This window comes from Oncorhynchus masou, chromosome 23 (assembly GCF_036934945.1).
Source record: "Oncorhynchus masou masou isolate Uvic2021 chromosome 23, UVic_Omas_1.1, whole genome shotgun sequence".
In the NCBI taxonomy this organism is placed as follows: domain Eukaryota; kingdom Metazoa; phylum Chordata; class Actinopteri; order Salmoniformes; family Salmonidae; genus Oncorhynchus; species Oncorhynchus masou.
The window spans coordinates 59,444,106-59,461,492 of NC_088234.1; the positions used below are offsets into that span (position 1 = coordinate 59,444,106).

General features: G+C 42.9%; 1 protein-coding gene across 1 annotated transcript in view; it reads right to left on the reverse strand.

Moving 5' to 3' along the window:
* The window catches only part of anapc1 (anaphase promoting complex subunit 1), a 39,947-nt gene extending 22,979 nt beyond the window's left edge, over window positions 1-16,968 (reverse strand). The window contains 17 exon segments of the mRNA XM_064930913.1: window positions 1-132; window positions 216-338; window positions 446-506; window positions 2,667-2,739; window positions 7,026-7,113; window positions 12,158-12,218; window positions 12,818-12,901; window positions 13,069-13,114; window positions 13,966-14,169; window positions 14,404-14,478; window positions 14,915-14,985; window positions 16,336-16,370; window positions 16,373-16,456; window positions 16,685-16,704; window positions 16,706-16,750; window positions 16,873-16,910; window positions 16,912-16,968. The exon segment at window positions 1-132 is cut by the window's left edge and continues 91 nt beyond it. Of these exon segments, the coding sequence (XP_064786985.1) occupies window positions 1-132; window positions 216-338; window positions 446-506; window positions 2,667-2,739; window positions 7,026-7,113; window positions 12,158-12,218; window positions 12,818-12,901; window positions 13,069-13,114; window positions 13,966-14,169; window positions 14,404-14,478; window positions 14,915-14,985; window positions 16,336-16,370; window positions 16,373-16,456; window positions 16,685-16,704; window positions 16,706-16,750; window positions 16,873-16,910; window positions 16,912-16,968 (1,297 nt within the window).
* Between the last annotated feature and the right edge of the window lie 419 nt (window positions 16,969-17,387).

Here is a 17,387-nt window from a genome sequence, read left to right on the forward strand (position 1 = left end):
CCTGGACATGCAGCTCCTGGCCCCAGATGAGACCAATCACATCCTGGTTCAGATCACTCATACCAACCTCCTTAACGTCTGCCTCTACGGTGGCTGGAGCCTCCAGCATCAGCCCCGGACCGCACACACACAAAACAGACAAACATTAACTACAAGTCCACAAGGTTGTAAAGATGAAGCCCAAACTATCCAATAACCCCCCAAACTCCCACGTACAGCTTTGCCTCTGGCCACGGTAACTTTGAGTGCTTTCTTGGTGAGGTCCTTTCACCCAATCAACAGGCAGATGGGCAGAGCCACACCAAAGAGCATGGATTCAAGGTCTTTCAATGTGAAACCTAAACACATAACATAAATGTAACAGAGTCTCACACTAGCAACGTGTCTTTAACATAGCAACATTAGACAGGCTGTGGGAGAGTCTTGGCCTAATGTAGAGTCTTACCTGCTGATGTTAGCCAAACAACAATCTTTTCAGCCAAACTTTCATTTGGAGCATCAGGCTGCTACTACTATGTCTGGAAAAGAAACAGGGATTGCAAATGTGTATAGTTGACAGTGAAAATGAAGTCTTAATTTGGATAAGCATGGTTAAAACCTTGGGACAAGAGTGTATTTCGTAGTTGTTACTATTACTAGTGGGACATAAAGCGAGTGAACCCTTCTTGTGCATTTATGGGGAATCAAGAGTCTAAGAAGGAACTGATTCAGGCTAAATGTGTTGCAGGTAAGTTTTTACCTCAAAGCTGCTGCAATTAGTTTTCTTCTGGCCTGTGAGAGCGAGATGAGAGATGCCACGTGAGGGCTGTGGGTCAGTTGTCACAGAACAGGAAGTGTGAAATGGGTCATCAGAGAAAACAGGGGAACGTCAAAAGAAGCCAAGAGGCCTTTCAGCCTCACAATCATCACCAGAATGCATACTTCTTTCCAAAATGCCAAATAATATTTATTTGGAGACTTAAAGGAAAGTTCCACCCAAAAATTATCTTTTGGTATTTGTTTCATTCGTCCATTGTTGATATTGTCCAAAAATGTTTTGCATGTCAGCAATCAAGTTTAAGATACATAACTTTCAAAATACAGAAATCATCATCGTATGATGCATTTTGTGTCACATGATGCTAAATACATCATAACAACGGCCAAATGAACTCGAGGAAGGAGACAACATGGTACAAACGCCTTTCAACCTCTTCAGTGACATGCATGTCGGAGGCATGTGGGCAATGTGTAAGGCATGTCACAGGGATGGTTGTTCGTCATCTTGGGGGCACACTGTTCATTAATCAGACACACAGAGAAACACACCTGGAAAGCTTGGCTAGATACTTCAAAACATCAACTGAAGTGCCATTGCCATTTTCATTCATGTACAGGGCGTAGCTCTGAGAGGGAGGGAGAGAAAGAGGCAGACAGAGAAACAAACGTCAGCGTCTGGTCTGTTGAGAGACACAGTCCGAGAGATGGGGAGTGAGAGGGAGAGAAAGTGAGAGACAGTGATGGGGTAAATAGATTCTGTAATTGCATGACAGGCTGTCAGTCTCTCAGCAGTGACATGAGTCACCTCACTTAGCCTGATGGGAGGAGACACACAAGGCCTGGTCATCAGCACAGTCTCCTCCACCCCACCCACCTGATTCAGCCCTCCATCCGACCAGGGCTTAATTATAGTGGAGTACACAGACACACACACACACACACACACACAAATACAAGCGTGCGCTTTCACACGTGCACACAGTCTTACTCACACATACATCCCTCTGTCTTTACACACAAGACAAATGTTTCCCTCTCTCCCTAGCATGAAGCGTTATATCATAGCCATTTGACATTTAAACAGAGCATGCGTGTCATTGCTTGATGACCCCTTTTAACAGGGAGATCCTATTAGAGCCTGACCTACCATTGGCTCCACTGGGACTAGGGACTGCCAACCAAGCCAGGGAGGATGATTTGATGTTGGTCACTCAAAATATCCAGAAACTTCTTATTGTCAAAACAGTATTTATGTACCATGTCAGTCAGATTGTGAGGTCCTCTTGCTGTGCTGTCGCTAACCAAGCCGAAGGTGATGTCTACTTTCCTCACACCAAGGAGGAAATCAGGATTCTCCAACTAGCAGCAATAAGAATGTATATATATTATTTTTTTGAACAACAGCAAATCAGCTCCAAGGGATTTTAATTTTGAAAATCTGTTAAAATGTTTTCCCACGCATAATACAGAGATATGTGATTGTATACAAATGTAAGCCAGGTCAATTTGCATTCTACAAATGATTAGTATTTATGTTTTGGCCCCCTGACCATCCGCTCAAGATAAACATAAAATAAATTGTCCCATGGCTGAACATAGTTGATGATCCCTGATGTAAAAGTTTATTCCCTTGCAGGGTTTTCAGTTGTCAGTGGCACCCCCTACTGGAGATGATGATATTGCAAGACAACTCTAAACTCACACATACATAATGTCTTGGGGGGGGGAAGTATATTCTACACATTTCCAGAGCGATATATATGGCTCCGTATATTTCCTTCCCTTGTCATCATGAGGCAAAGATGGACACAGTGTATGAGAATAAACAATGATGATGATGAAAGCATACCAGCACCAGTAGTTTGGCCCTCTCACAGATGCCGGGCAGGTAGGTGCTACCTCCTCACCATCCAGATAGCTGCTGAGCCAGCTGAACACACGGAGGTGCCGCCCTCAGGAAGCATGGGCGCAGCATCTGGGCTGCAGTAGAGGGAGGAACCACAGAGACAGTCATTCAAATGGTCACAACAGTCTCTGCGACTACAGACTGTGACCATGACAACAGACATCTGTCCTTATCACTCGGAGTCAGACCATCCTTTCAAAACCAATTTTTTTCAGTGTCCATCAGGGAGAGCAAAAGTACAGATTGATACTTCTTCAGCTGCAGATCCCCATTAATAAACAATAATTAGCAACACTTTTTATACCCAAGCAGCTCAATCCTCATCATGAACCACCTACACAGCCAGCTCAACAACATAGCAAGCCAGTATTTGACCGTTAATTAACATAAACATGTTTAGCATCTCCTGGCTTCCACACAGCCTACAAGCCACTGATGCAGACCTTTGGAACATCTACATTTTTAAAAGTCCAATATATCTATTTAATGTGGCATACACAATCACAATAAATCCTTTATTTTAGACGGGTCTAAAGAAACATGATAAAGAAAATGTAGTCTATTTCAGAAGAACAGAATAGCAATCTCTGAGTTGTCCTTATGTTAGGCCCTGATCTGGCGATGCCAAATGGCTGTGGGCTACACTAGTTCATTTAGCAGACAAGATTTGCTTATTATTCCATGGTGTTTTTACATTAGTTTATAGTATGAAGAATACAATTGAACATAGCTGAATAAAATAGAAAGGATATTTGCTCCAAACGATTTCCAAGTACGCACGCACAAGCACCTATTCTGTGCTAAGCGGTTAATAGAGAAACAGGTCCTCCTATATGCTTCATTTAGAGTTATTAATGCAACTTTAGTTGTTCTATGTTTTGATTTTGAATACATTCTAAGGCCCCATGATGCAACTCTAATCAGGATTTGAAAAAAGTTGTTTCTTGCCTTACTGCACATGTTGGGCATCATTTACAAGTGATAGTATTGTCACCCATCAGACTATTCTTAATTTAATGTTGTCTTTACATATACTAAATCAATTAGTTTTGATTAAGAATGGACATTTATCATGCACCTGTCTCAGAACAGGGGCACGGGGAAGAAACGTCATCTACTCACTTAAATAGCGAATGGAGAAGCGACTCCGGTGGTTTATTTTCATGCCAGCCAGGTAGGCTCCTGTTGTAAAGAGAAGCAATGTGCTTCAAATGAGGAAAAGTTGAGAAATAAACATAGTAGGCCGAGCCTATAGAAAGCTGATGGGATCCTTTTTAGAGAAGCCATTAAATCTTTCTCATGCAATTGCATAGCCTATAGAAATATCAATAAACATGGGTTCATGGGCTCTCATGAAGTGTTTGATTTGATTTTTCTAAAACATTTGCATTGATGTCAGAGTGATTAGAGGGACAATAGAGTGCTGAGTACCAGGCAGTTATCAAGTTTGGAAGGCTGGGTTAGCTGTTGTGACGTCATTGCCATACAGGCCTAGCCAGGTTTCCAGATTGGTTTGTGCTTTAGTTTAGCTACTGTAAGTCTTTATACAGTATGTATAGCAATGACAATGAAAAAAAATAAGGAATAGAGCCCCACAGTGGAGGGGTCATAAGAACCGGGGCGGCAGGGTAGCCTAGTGGTTAGAGTGGTGGTTCTAGTGGTTCAAACCCTAGTGGTGGTCCTAGTGGTTCAAACCCCCGAGCTGACAAGGTACAAATCTGTCGTTCTGCCCCTGAACAGGCAGTTAACCCACTGTTCCTAGGCCGTCATTGAAAATAAGAATTTATTCTTAACTGACTTGCCTAGTAAAATAAAGGTAAAATAATAATAAAAAAAGCCATAAAACTTAAGAGGTCAAACAGGGAAATGGTTCCAATCTTTTTTCCACCATTCTTTTTTCCTATAGGGGATTTTGGAAACACTTAAAATAAGGGCTGTGTTTTGTGTAGGTTTACCCTGGTGTGACGTTTTGATAACCATGTAAATCCCTCTACAAATCCCTGAAGGTCATCTCAAGTTGACACCTTTACCAACAGGTTGTGTCAATGTAAAACTTGCACAAGACAGTTCACAGAATTGTCCATTTAAAATAAATTTAGCAAATGTATCGATTACTACATTTTGCTAACATGAGTTAATCCTGAGATTCCAACCTTTGCATAAATTACGCACTCGTCCATAATCATCGTGGTATTTGTAGTTCTTTATGATAGCCACATTAGCAGCTAATTAGCATTTCGTTTTGGGGGGTATAATAAAATAAAAGTCACCTTGTCCTAGAGGGATTTACATGGTTATCAAAACGTCACACCAGGGTAAGCCTACACGAAACACAGCCCTTATTTTAAGTGTTTCTAAAATCCTCTATAGGAAAAATGAATGGTGGAAAAAGGTTTGGAACCATTTCCCTGTTATGGGTATAATGACTCATACTGTGGTACTATATCGACTGAAGCACTAACTGTTGTGTCGACCAGCCTGGTAACACTAGATGACCAGGACACTAAACAAGGCCCAAATAACGGCTAAGCAATTCAAGTGCCGGTTGATTCTACCACTTCAGCCCTTCTTTTAATATCAGTGGGACTGCTGACGAGGCCACTTGACATACTTGAAACCTTTTAATGCCATTTTTTAATCCTGTTAATACAAACGTTTTACGAGACCATATTCATTTTGTTTCATTGAGCAGTGATTCATCAGGCATACTTTTTTCATTTAAATGTTTAACACCTTTATGAAATTGTTGTGCTTGTTCTGAATTTAAAAGCTTTATTAAAACAGATGTACCTGTGACCTGCTTTAGATTGCGTCAGCCATTCAAAAGGTCATTTGAGAGTTTATCACTCGTGGACAGACACATGTAACAATGGGATGGTAATATGGTGTGTAAATATTTGTATGAACATAAGATTTAACAACTGAACAAGTTCCACAGAGATGTGACTAACATAAATTGAATAATGTGTCCCTGAACAAAGGGGGGGCCAAAATCAAAGGTAACAGTCAGTATCTGGTGTGGCCACCAGCTGTATTAAGTACTGCAGTACATCTCCTCCTCATGGACTGCACCAGGTTTACCAGTTCTTGCTGTGAGATGTTACCCCACTCTTCCACCAAGGCACCTGCAAGTTCCCGGACATTTCTGGGGGGAATGGCCCTAGCCCTCACCCTCCGATCCAACAGGTCCCAGATGTGCTCAATGAGATTGAGATCTGGGCTCTTCGCTGGCCATGGCAGAACACTGACATTCCTGTCTTACAGGAAATCACGCACAGAACGAGCAGTATGGCTGGTGGCATTGGCATTCTGGAGGGTCATGTCAGGATGAGCCTGCAGGAAGGGTACCACATGAGGGAGGAGGATGTCTTCCCTGTAACGCACAGAGTTGAGATTGCCTGCAATGACAACAAGCTCAGTCCGATGATGCTATGACCCTCCACCTCCAAATCGATCCCGCTCCAGAGTACAGGCCTCGGTGTAACGCTCATTCCTTCAACGATAAACGCGAATCCGACCATCACCCCTGGCGAGACAAAACCGCGACTCGTCAGTGAAAAGCATTTTTTGCCAGTCCTGTCTGGTCCAGCAACGGTGGGTTTGTACCCATAGGCGACGTTGTTGCCGGTGATGTCTGGTGAGGACCTGCCTTACAACAGGCTTACAAGCCCTCAGTCCAGCCTCTCTCAGCCAATTGCGGACAGTCTGAGCATTGATGGGGGGATTGTGCGTTCCTGGTGTAACTCGGGCAGTTGTTGTTGCTATCCTGTACAAGTCCAGCAAGTGTGATGTTCGGATGTACCGATCCTGTGCAGGTGTTTTTACACGTGGTCTGCCACTGCGAGGACAATCAGCTGTCTGTCCTGTCTCCCTGTAGCTCTGTCTTAGGCGTCTCACAGTACGGACATTGCAATTTATTGCCCTGGCCACATCTGCAGTCCTCATGCCTCCTTGCAGCATGCCTGAGGCACGTTTGCCCAGATGAGCAGGGACCCTGGGCATCTTTCTTTTGGTGTTTTTCAGAGTCAGTAGAAAGGCCTCTAGTGTCCTAAGTTGTCATAACTGGGACCTTAATTGCCTACCGTCTGTAATCTGTTAGTGTCTTAATGACCGTTCCACAGGTGCATGTTCATTAATTGTTTATGGTTCAATTAACAAGCATGGGGAAACAGTGTTTAAACGCTTTACAATGAAGATCTGTGAAGTTATTTGGATTTTTACGAATTATCTTTGGATCCTGAAAAAGGGGCGTTCCTTATTTTGCTGAGTTTACATCTCCACCCAGAACCTAATCGAACATCTGATGCAATTAAACAAGATTTCTGGGTTTCTGATTGTGAAGACACAGAACATCCAGTACCTGGCCAGCTGTTGCAGGAGGCCCAGCAGTGATCGTCGTTGTCTCCCCCCCCCCCCGCGCTCCTCGTCCATCTTCAGCACATACAGGGCTGGGATGTGGGGGGAAGAGCGGGGCAAAGGGGTCCAGCTGCAGGGCAGGGGTAGAAGAGGAAGACTGTTCACAACCAGAGGTTTCGGTAGACTTTAGACTCACAGCACCACACACACATTGCCGAACACCATCTGTCTTTGGTAGTCTGAGCACTGTCATCCCAGTCCTGGTGTATTATATTACACACACACACAAAAACGCACAAAAGGTGAAGGACCAATATTTCGGCCTGGTCTGAATCAACCATTTCCTGATGACCTCCACTTGCACTTCCTTTCTTATTAAGTAACAGCTCTCAGCCAGAGAGTGAACTCTACACAACTCCTCCCGATCTCAACTGCCCACTCCCGACCCTGGGCCATGACCCCTGCCAGGATTCCATGCTACAGTACAGCGTTACTTCACTTCAGCCCATGGCTTTCTTAACGCCACTCACATTCCACATGAATGGATAATGCACAGGACAAACAGATTTAAAAAAAAGAAGCACTATAGGTTATTTATCAACCTTAGTCATCTTCACTACGTCATTAGCTTTTTTTCTTTTTTTCTTCTTTATGTATACATCAATAAATAATTATCTGGCACTTGGAACATAATTTCAAATAAAAACATTAAGCAAAGTAGTGAACTACTGTTAACTGCCAAAATAAAGGAAACACCAACATAAAGTGTCTTATAGGGCATTGGGCCACCAGGAGGCCCCAGAACAGCTTCAATGTGCCTTGGCATAGATTCTACATGTGTCTGGAACTATTGGACGGATGCAACATCATACTTCCACAAGAAAATTACTAATTTTGTGTTTTGTTGATGGTGGTGGAAAACGCTATCTCAGGCACCACTCCAGGATCTCCCATAGGTGTTCAGTTGAGTTGAGATATGGTGACTGACAGACACACACACTTTAAATAAAGGTTAAATAAAATAAACAAAAAAATGAAACCCCTGTGCTCCTTTGAGATCCCTCTTTCAAAGTCACAGGTCTCATCTAGCCATGGTAGCTAAAATAATGGGCAACTGGGCATTTTATACATGACCCTAAGCATGATGGGATTTTTTAATTGCTTAATTACTTCGGGAACCACACCTGTGTGGAAGCACCTGCTTTCAATATACTTTGTAGCCCTCACTTACTCAAGTGTTTCCTTTATTTTGTAAGTTACCTGTGTTTACGAACTCAACATATTTCTGTAATCCTGTTTCGCATTACAGAAAGAGAAAAAATAATTCGCCCAGAAGTTGACCTCACCGCTACCTTCTTTTAGTCTGTCTGGATTCAGAGCTTGAAAGTCACAGGAACTGGTGGCATTAACGACTTCCACGTACAGCATGGCCTACGGGGTGTTTTCCTTTACATTTTTCACAAATTGACCTACAACTCCAGCACCTGCAAATAATAAATCTATATTTATTGTGTGTAATTGAAGTTCCATTGACATCAAATTACCCAAAGTCTGCACAGTTAAGCATGATAATCTCAAATTAGGATTCAGGCATTATTGAATATGTGTTGTAAGAAGTGTTGCCAACTTCTTACAGAATTCACACACATACTGTTGGAATCGAGGGCTCCAGACCCCACAGTGAATTCTCACACACAGGAATCGAGGGCTCCAGACCCCACAGTGAATTCACACACATACTGTTGGATGAGGGCTACAGACCCCACAGTGAATTCACACATAGGAATCGAAGGCTCCAGACCCCACAGTGATTAGTGTCCGTGCCATCTCCCAGGTCCACCCAATCAGACAGGTAATTAACTCCACCGTAATCTTTAATTGGACATCAAACTCCAAAAGGTCATGGCAGAGAAGGAGAAATGCCATTTCATTACACTGAGAAGTCCCGGCATTGGGATCAATTAGGCACTAATGAACAACACTATGCGGTAATTGGTAATGGCTTCACAACACAAAAGATGAGAGGACCAAAGACTAGGAGGTTCACGTCTAAACGAAGCCAAATACCTTTAAAAAACCACACAAAAAGCCAATTAGGGTTGAAAGGCAAATACCACTACACCCCGGGTGCTCCATTTCCTCAATTACAGTGTAAAATGATAGGCCATTAAGCTTGAATACAGCTGGGTAGAAAGATGACCCATAGCATGTTTTACAGTACATGCATGTTCTGGTGGATAACGCTGCATCAGCAGAGGCTCAGAAGTCACCACTGGAAAAGTGTGTGAATCAGTCACTGTTTCAGTATAGGTTGTCATAGACACAAAGTAAATTACCAAACAAAAATGACCCATCCTTAGACACCCTTTTTGTCACCCTTTTTGTCACCCTTTTAGTGCATTTAACCCCATTACTAGATGGAGTAAAGACGTCAACCAGGAAGGAACCAAGGTTAATATAAACCACCGACTGACAAATGGTCTTACGTTATAGCAATAACATACCTGAACACTGACTTCCATTATATACCAGCACTACAGTCATTATGCCACTGAAAACAAGGATAGAAACAGAGCAGAATCATCTCTCCATCATCTATACCCCAATACCTCCTTTCCAACCTCATCAACATCATGTTCCAGGGCATCCCTTGTCCCCCCAACTGAGCTGGATAATCCACGCTCCAGTGACTAATCACAAGTTTTAGGCTAAATTAAGGCATGGAAATGCCGCAATAACAAACAGCACCCAGAACTGCTTGGCGTGGAGAAGCTGCTGTGGTGATGTCCTCGTAATGCCTTATCCAGAGAGTGGAATGTGTGTGCATGCATGCTTTGTGCGTGCGTGATTTGTGTGCATGCTTTGTGTGTGTTCGTATGTATGCTTTGTGAATGCGCGTGCGCATGAGGATATGTGTGCGGATGCATTGTGTGAGCGCGCGCATGTTTTGTGTGTGCGCATGCTTGTGTGTGTATATGCTTTGTGTGTGTGTGTGTATGCTTTGTATGCTTTGTGTGTGTATGCTTGTGTGCTTTGTTTTTGTGTGTGTATGCTTGTGTGTGTATGCTTGTGTGCTTTGTTTTTGTGTGTGTGTGTGCGTGCACATGAGTGTATGCGTGCGGGTGTGTGTATGCATTGTGTGAGCGCACGCACATGCTTTGTGTGTGTGCACGTGAGTGTATGCTCTGTGTGTGTGTATGCTTGTGTGCGTATGCTTGTGTGTGCATGCGTGTGTGGGTGTGCATTCCTTTGTGTGTGTGTGTGTGTGTGTATGCTTGTATGTGTGTATGCTTTGTATGCTTTGTTTTTGTGTATGCTTTGTATGCTCTGTTTTTGTGTATGCTTTGTTTCTGTGTGCGTGTGTATGCTTTGTTTTTGTGTGTGTGCGTGTGTGTGTGTGTGTATGCTTGTGTGTGTGTGAGTGTATGCTTGTATTTTTTATTTTTTATTTTACTAGGCAAGTCAGTTAAGAACAAATTCTTATTTTCAATGACGGCCTAGGAACAGTGGGTTAACTGCCTGTTCAGGGGCAGAACGACAGATTTGTACCTTGTCAGCTTGGGGATTTGAACTTGCAACCTTTCGCTTACTAGTCCAACGCTCTAACCACTAGGCTACCCTGCTAACCACTAGGCTACCCTGTGTATGCGTGTGTGTGTATGCTTGTATGCGTGTGTGTGTATGCTTGTATGTGTATGCGTGTATGCATGCTTGTATGCGTGTGTATGTATCCTTGTGTGCGTATATGCTGTGTGTGTGTGTTTGTATGTGTGTGCATGCTTGTGTGTGTGTGTGTGCATGCTTGTGTGTGTGGATGCTTGTGAGTGTGTGTGTATGCTTTGTTTGTGTGTGTGTGTGTGTGTGTGAGTGTGTATGCTTGGTGTGTGTGTGTGTATGCTTTGCGTGTGTGTATATGCTTTGTGTGTGTGTATGCTTTGTGTGTATGCTTTGTTTTTGTGTGTGTGTGAGTGTGCTTGGTGTGTCAGTATGCTTGGTGTGTGTGTATGCTTTGTGTGTGTGTGTGTATGTATGCTTTGTGTGTGTGAGTGTGCTTGGTGTGTGAGTATGCTTGGTGTGTGAGTATGCGTATGCTTGGTGTGTGCGTATGCTTGGTGTGTGCGTATGCTTGGTGTGTGAGTATGCTTGGTGTGTGAGTATGCTTGGTGTGTGAGTGTATGCTTGGTGTGTATATGTTTGGTTTGTGTGTGTGTGTGTGTGTGTGTGTGTGTGTGTGTGTGTGTGTGTGTGTGTGTGTGTGTGTGTGTGTATGCTTTGTGTGTGTGTGTTTGGTGTGTGAGTATGCTTGGTGTGTGAGTATGCTTGGTGTGTGTGTGTGTATGCGTATGCTTGGTGTGTGCGTATGCTTGGTGTGTGCGTATGCTTGGTGTGTGTGTGTGTGTTTTGCGTGTGTTTTGTGTGTGTGCGTGCATGCGTGTGTTTGGTGTGTGTGCGTGCATGCGTGTGCTTGGTGTGCAAGTATGCTTGGTGTGTGAGTATGCTTGGTGTGTGTGTGTGTTTGTATATGTTTGTATGTTTGGTGTGTGTGTGTTTGTATGCTTGTGTGTGTGTGTGTGTATGCTTGTGTGTGTGTGTGTGTGTGTGTGTGTATGCTTGTGTGTGTGTGTGTGTGTGTGTGTGTGTATGCTTGTGTGTGTGTGTGTATGCTTGTGTGTGTGTGTGTGTGTGTGTATGCTTGTGTGTGTGTGTGTGTGTGTGTGTGTGTGTGTGTGTGTGTGTGTGTGTGTGTGTGTGTGTGTGTATGCTTGTGTGTGTGTGTGTGCTTGTGTGTGTGTGTGTGTGTATGCTTGTGTGTGTGTGTGTGTGCCATGTGGCGAGCCAGGAGATATGACACTGTGTGGGGTAGGGATGCCAATAGACATTTGGGTAGAGGGGGCTAAATAACAAATTAGAATATAAAAATGAGGGGTTCTGAGTTTAAGAGAAAGTGAGTGTGTAGGTACGAGCGAGGAATGGTGGGATCCCCTTAGGTTTACGTCAATGTGACAGCAGGAGGTTGGGAGCACTTAAACCCAATTTTCAGGCCATCAACGCTGGATGACTCAGCTGTGTGACATCGAAGCCAATGCCCAATCTCGCCACACACATTGGTTTTGCACATTGTCGTGTTAACCTTACCCAGCCCCGAGGTAGCAATTTCAGGGCTAGTTGTCCTCAGCATTGTGCCATTGCTTAGCTCCTACAAAAAAAAACTAAACAGACAAACAGAGATATGGATCATTTGAGATCTACATGTCATTCAACATGTCATTCAACACTCAACACTCTATTTCTGAATAATTGTACATATATTAAGATATCAGGGGATAAATATCTAATCAATATGACATGTTTTAGAACCTACTCAATTGGACTTTGATATTTACAAATCTTTTCAAAAACATCTGTTAAAAGTGGTTTGCTCAGAAGGGCATGGAAATGACTGACAGGTCTGGGAGAGAAGTTCACTTGGCTGAATGGCATGTCTTCACCGGTCTTGACAAAACTACCCCTTGCAGGTAACAATGTCGACCTAGAGAGCTGTGACCTTATTAGACCCAGTAAACATACCAACATGCCTCTGGTGCGCAGTTCTGTTCTATACACAAGCAGAGCTTTTCTATGTTACAATACATAAAAATGTATTAATTAGCGTCCATTCAAGAAACATTTACCCCTTGAGGTCCACACTCACACACTCATTATACCCTCCCCCTTTCACACATATCAATACACGCACACACCAGGGTGACACTGCTGCTGAAGGGGTCTCCGAGGGCGTGGATGTAGGGAACAGACTTGGAAGATGTAGTCACCCAGACAGGAGGGCTCGTGGTGCTTGGTGGAGTCTCTCAGCTCTGATACAGGGGAGATCACTGCCACCTGGCCAACAGAAAGGGAGGAGGGACAAACAGAACATTTATATCAGCTACCCAGGATGTATAGACACAATCAAGATGATAAGTGCCAAGTTGGAGGAACTCAACCATTTCAGCTCTACATTCTAGAGCAATTCAGGACACAGAAAGCTACAGGACAAAGAAAGCTACAGGACACAGAAAGCTGAACACCTTGGAGGCCTGGTAGCTCAGCTCCCTGCAGAAGCAGAGTGTTGTTAACCCATCTCACAGACGTAGACCATAACTACAGCAGCCAGATATTTACTGTAGAAGCCAGATATTTACTGTACAAGCCAGATATTTACTGTATATTTTATACATCTATGGCATTTTTCAATGCTTTTAAATCTTCCCGATGTCAATGGGTATTTACTGTGTGTATATACACATGTATTTTCATGAAGTGGCCTACAGGGACAACAAAGATCTATTTCATTGAATTCTCCTACACATTTCACAGTATGCCCTACAATGGCTTCCATGGAAATGATATTACAATATGTTCAGGACATACTAATTATTTATCACAACTAATACAAATATTTTCAGCATTTAAAAACATATTGTTAACACAAGCTATATTTCCAACAACTTGGCAAGAGATTGTTTGTTGACATTTAGAAAATTTGCACAGAAAAAAAATGGGAAAATTGCATACTGTGGTGTTTCCATTTAACTTTCTTGTGTCGATAAAAACAGCTGAACATTGTTAGATTTTTTTCCCGCGCATAACTTCAAAATGATTTGTCAAATGATCAAAAAAGTTTCCATCATTTGTCACAACATGGAAAGTTTTACAAAACAAAAATCCACCATTGAATGGATAAAAATTGTAGATCTTTTGAAAATATCACTTATAATCTGCTGTTACCATTAAACATATTGCAATAAAAATAAATGGGACATTGACCCAGGTTTATTAGACAAAAGCAATGTAGACATGTCTACAGTAACATCTAACAAGAGTGGGTCAGCCAACTAGACCACAGAGCAGGATCCATGACACCACTGTAGCCAGCGGTGCAGAGGTGAATATCAGACACTGGCCTGTGGGAGGAGGCCATCTCACTCCACAGCTGCTCAGTGCATAGATCAGGCACCATGGGCTTCATCTCTGGAACAAGCACAGACTCGTTGGCAGTGCTGTTGGGCGAGGGCAGGAAGCTGTGCCCTCTGGGGGACATGAGTGGTATCACGTTAAACTGCGCCGTTGCCAAGGAAGGTGCCGCCATGCCAGGGGAGTGGAACCGGCTACAGACATGGGTCAGAAGACAGCAGAAAGGTGGCTAATTATGGTCAATGGTGTGGTTGTTGTAAATGAGACATAAGCTTTTGAGCATGAATGTTTGACTACAACTGTAAGATCCTGTGGGACAGCAGGCACCCCATTTATATCATATTAATAATCTATTTGGGTATCTGACTGAAATCCTGCGCTCTGTGGCACTCCAGGGACAGAACTGAAAACGCCTGGTATAAACTCACCTGAGTGCAGCCATGCTGAAGATGCTGGGTGAGTAAGTCCATGAGTGGAGGCCTGGTGATGAGGTCATCAGAAATCTGGGTGTCAAAATAAGCATAAGTGATATTTGGGTGTCTGTGAATCCAGAGACACTCCCCCAAAAAATCAAGGCAACATTATATAAACGAAGACATTGAAAAATCATTGTTTAGCCTGTTTAAGTTCACATCCTCTTGATGAAATTTGGACGCATTCTATGGCTACAAAGCGCAGGGAGGCAGGTGAGCCATGGTTGGCTTCTATACAGTGGCGTGCAATAGCATAGTCCGTGTTTATATTACGAATAGCAGCCTTATGTTCGGCGATGCGGAGTTTCAATGCTCATTTAGTTTGACCAATAGAAGCAGCCCACAGAAGCGTGAGCATGTATATGATATTTGTGGTGCTACAATTAATGAAGCTTTGGATTTTGTATAATTTACCTGTTGTCGGGTGGAAAAGTACTGTAGTATTGGTCATGTTGTCACAATGTACATAGTGGCCACACGGGCCTGGGGCCAAGAGTCATGCTTCTTGGGCAGCTGCATGCTTTGCATAACAATCTGCTAAAACCAATGAGAGGGGGCAATGTTGTGAACACTGGTAGACTTGGGTCACTTTTGTTTCAATACAATGGATTTGACGAGACCGCACTCTGTGGAAAAACACTGACGTGGGGGCATTTTGTCCTGGTTTCTATTAGTGCCATTGAGTAGGCTTCCACGTTCAGTCTCTAGCACAGGTATAGCCCTGTTCAATGGCACTATAATCATACCCACATTGCAGGAGCCTGGTGCGCATATCAATGGCTTTGTGCTCAGTTACATCCAGGTCTTAGGAATTGACCCATCGATATGTTCCGCTTAAGGTGTCCTGAGTGGTTACGGTCTGCACGTAAAAGTGTACTCCTACTCTGCAGCTTGCAGAAGATAGTAGTCTCCCACTTGTTTTCTTTATTTTTGTTGACTTTAAGATCCAAGAAGTCTATTTTTTCTCAACTTCTCTCTGCTGTGAATTCTAGATAAGGGTCAGATAAGAAATGAACTCGGAGAAGAGCGTCATTACCGTTCCATACCTGAAGGATGTTCTCTATGTATCGTTTTCAGGTGACATTCTAGAAATATAGGCCCCAACTCGGAAAGCCCGAACCCAAGAACAAACTAGCAATTTATATCAGTCCAATGTGGACCGATGGCACTCAAACAAAAAGAGGCAACGTCCGTTTGCTATAGTTCGGATCAGGGTTCGATTATTTGTTACATGGGTAGTGTCCATGTCTGTCTTGCCTACTACTTACTAAAACGACATACTAATCGTAATACATAATACTTAGACATACTGTTTATTAAAAACAAATACAGTATGCAACAAATATCAACATACTAGGCTCACCCATGCTGAGAATGCGTCATCCCATGGAATCCCATTCAAATCATGGTACCAATATTAATCATTATTGCACATGATATTCAAATCATCTTTAAGGGCCCTTGTTGGGCGTCACAATCAATTTGACATAGTTTTGGATGATTTGGACATGATGAATGAATAATGCTAATATCAGTACCATGACCTGAATGGGATTTGTGCCACAAATTCTAAAACGTTAGCATTTGAAAACAGTGCCAGGGAAATAAAACCAAAGCATAGATTGCTGTGATACCTTGTCAATAGACTGCTTACAGGGTAAGAAAACCAATGTTTCATTTTGTAAAACTATCCCTGGCCCTGGTCAGACCAACTTAAGTCCAATCTAAGGGATTGTAGCTCGGCTTTGAGTCATCACTAATGCCATGAGAATTCTATTCTTAAATTCCATTTATGCCATGAATAATCCATTTTTTTACCACTGAAAAATCATGAAGGAAACATTAAACATTATTAACACAAGGGGTTGTTCTTGCATGTTATCTTACATCTGGAGTGACTGAGTGTATGCCCTGCAGTGTCATATAACTATGGAGGGCTTGCAGTTGAAGAAGACGATTTTCATGGTGCTGTCAGAGACGTATTGCACACAGGCAGCCTCGAACAGACCTGCCAGAGACACAGGAGATGAGCAATTAACAAGCCATAATGGGGCTAGCAATTAAGGTACCGGCAGCCAGCTAACAGAGCAGTCAAGGAGCGCAAGAGGACCAACAGTATGTAGCTCCAACATTCAGGTTTCAACATCCATTATAGTTTATTTATATGGTGCTTTCCATCATTCTCTTTGCCACAATTTGTTTCACATTTGTGTTGACTATTTCTAATGAGTCTCACCTGTAGGTATGCACACCACTCTCATCCAGAAGGTGCAGCATACTGAATACAGTAGGAAGAGGTTCCCTGAGAACACAGACACAAACAGTGGCATGTTCAAAACACTCCTTACACACTAGCATCGACCAAAAGGGATCAGAAACAGCAGGGAGTGGGTATTATGGGTTTTTGCTGTGTACTGTATGTACCCGGGAGGACTTGGAGGAGCCTCGGGTGCAGTGCTTTTTGCGTTCCAACAGCAGACCAAATTTAGTGGGCCACACATTGAAGACCTTTAATTTCATGAAATCCTATTCAAGGTGATGTTGGAGAAAAAAAGTTTGATAATCTTGTGAATCATGACTCTAGTCACTAAAGAAACAGACAGTCTGCATTCTCATAGTATCTTTTGTTGGGGATCAAGACATGTCCCTATTTACCATGATTGTAGAATGGTGGAGTCTTACAGTCTTGTCTTATCAACTACAACTGGTTAAAAAAATTCTGGTCTATAAATGTGGACCCAATCAACATGAGCTAAATTCACCCCCAAGAAACCACCGTCATTTCCCCTGTACGTCACAACGTAGGCCTAGGTTTACTCAGTGTTTCCCGTAACTCACCAGGAAAAAAATACAAAAATTAAATCATGTCAAGTGGATTTTGATGTGAAAAATAATGACACATACATGCCAAGGCCGTTAATTGCATGATGCCGTTTTTC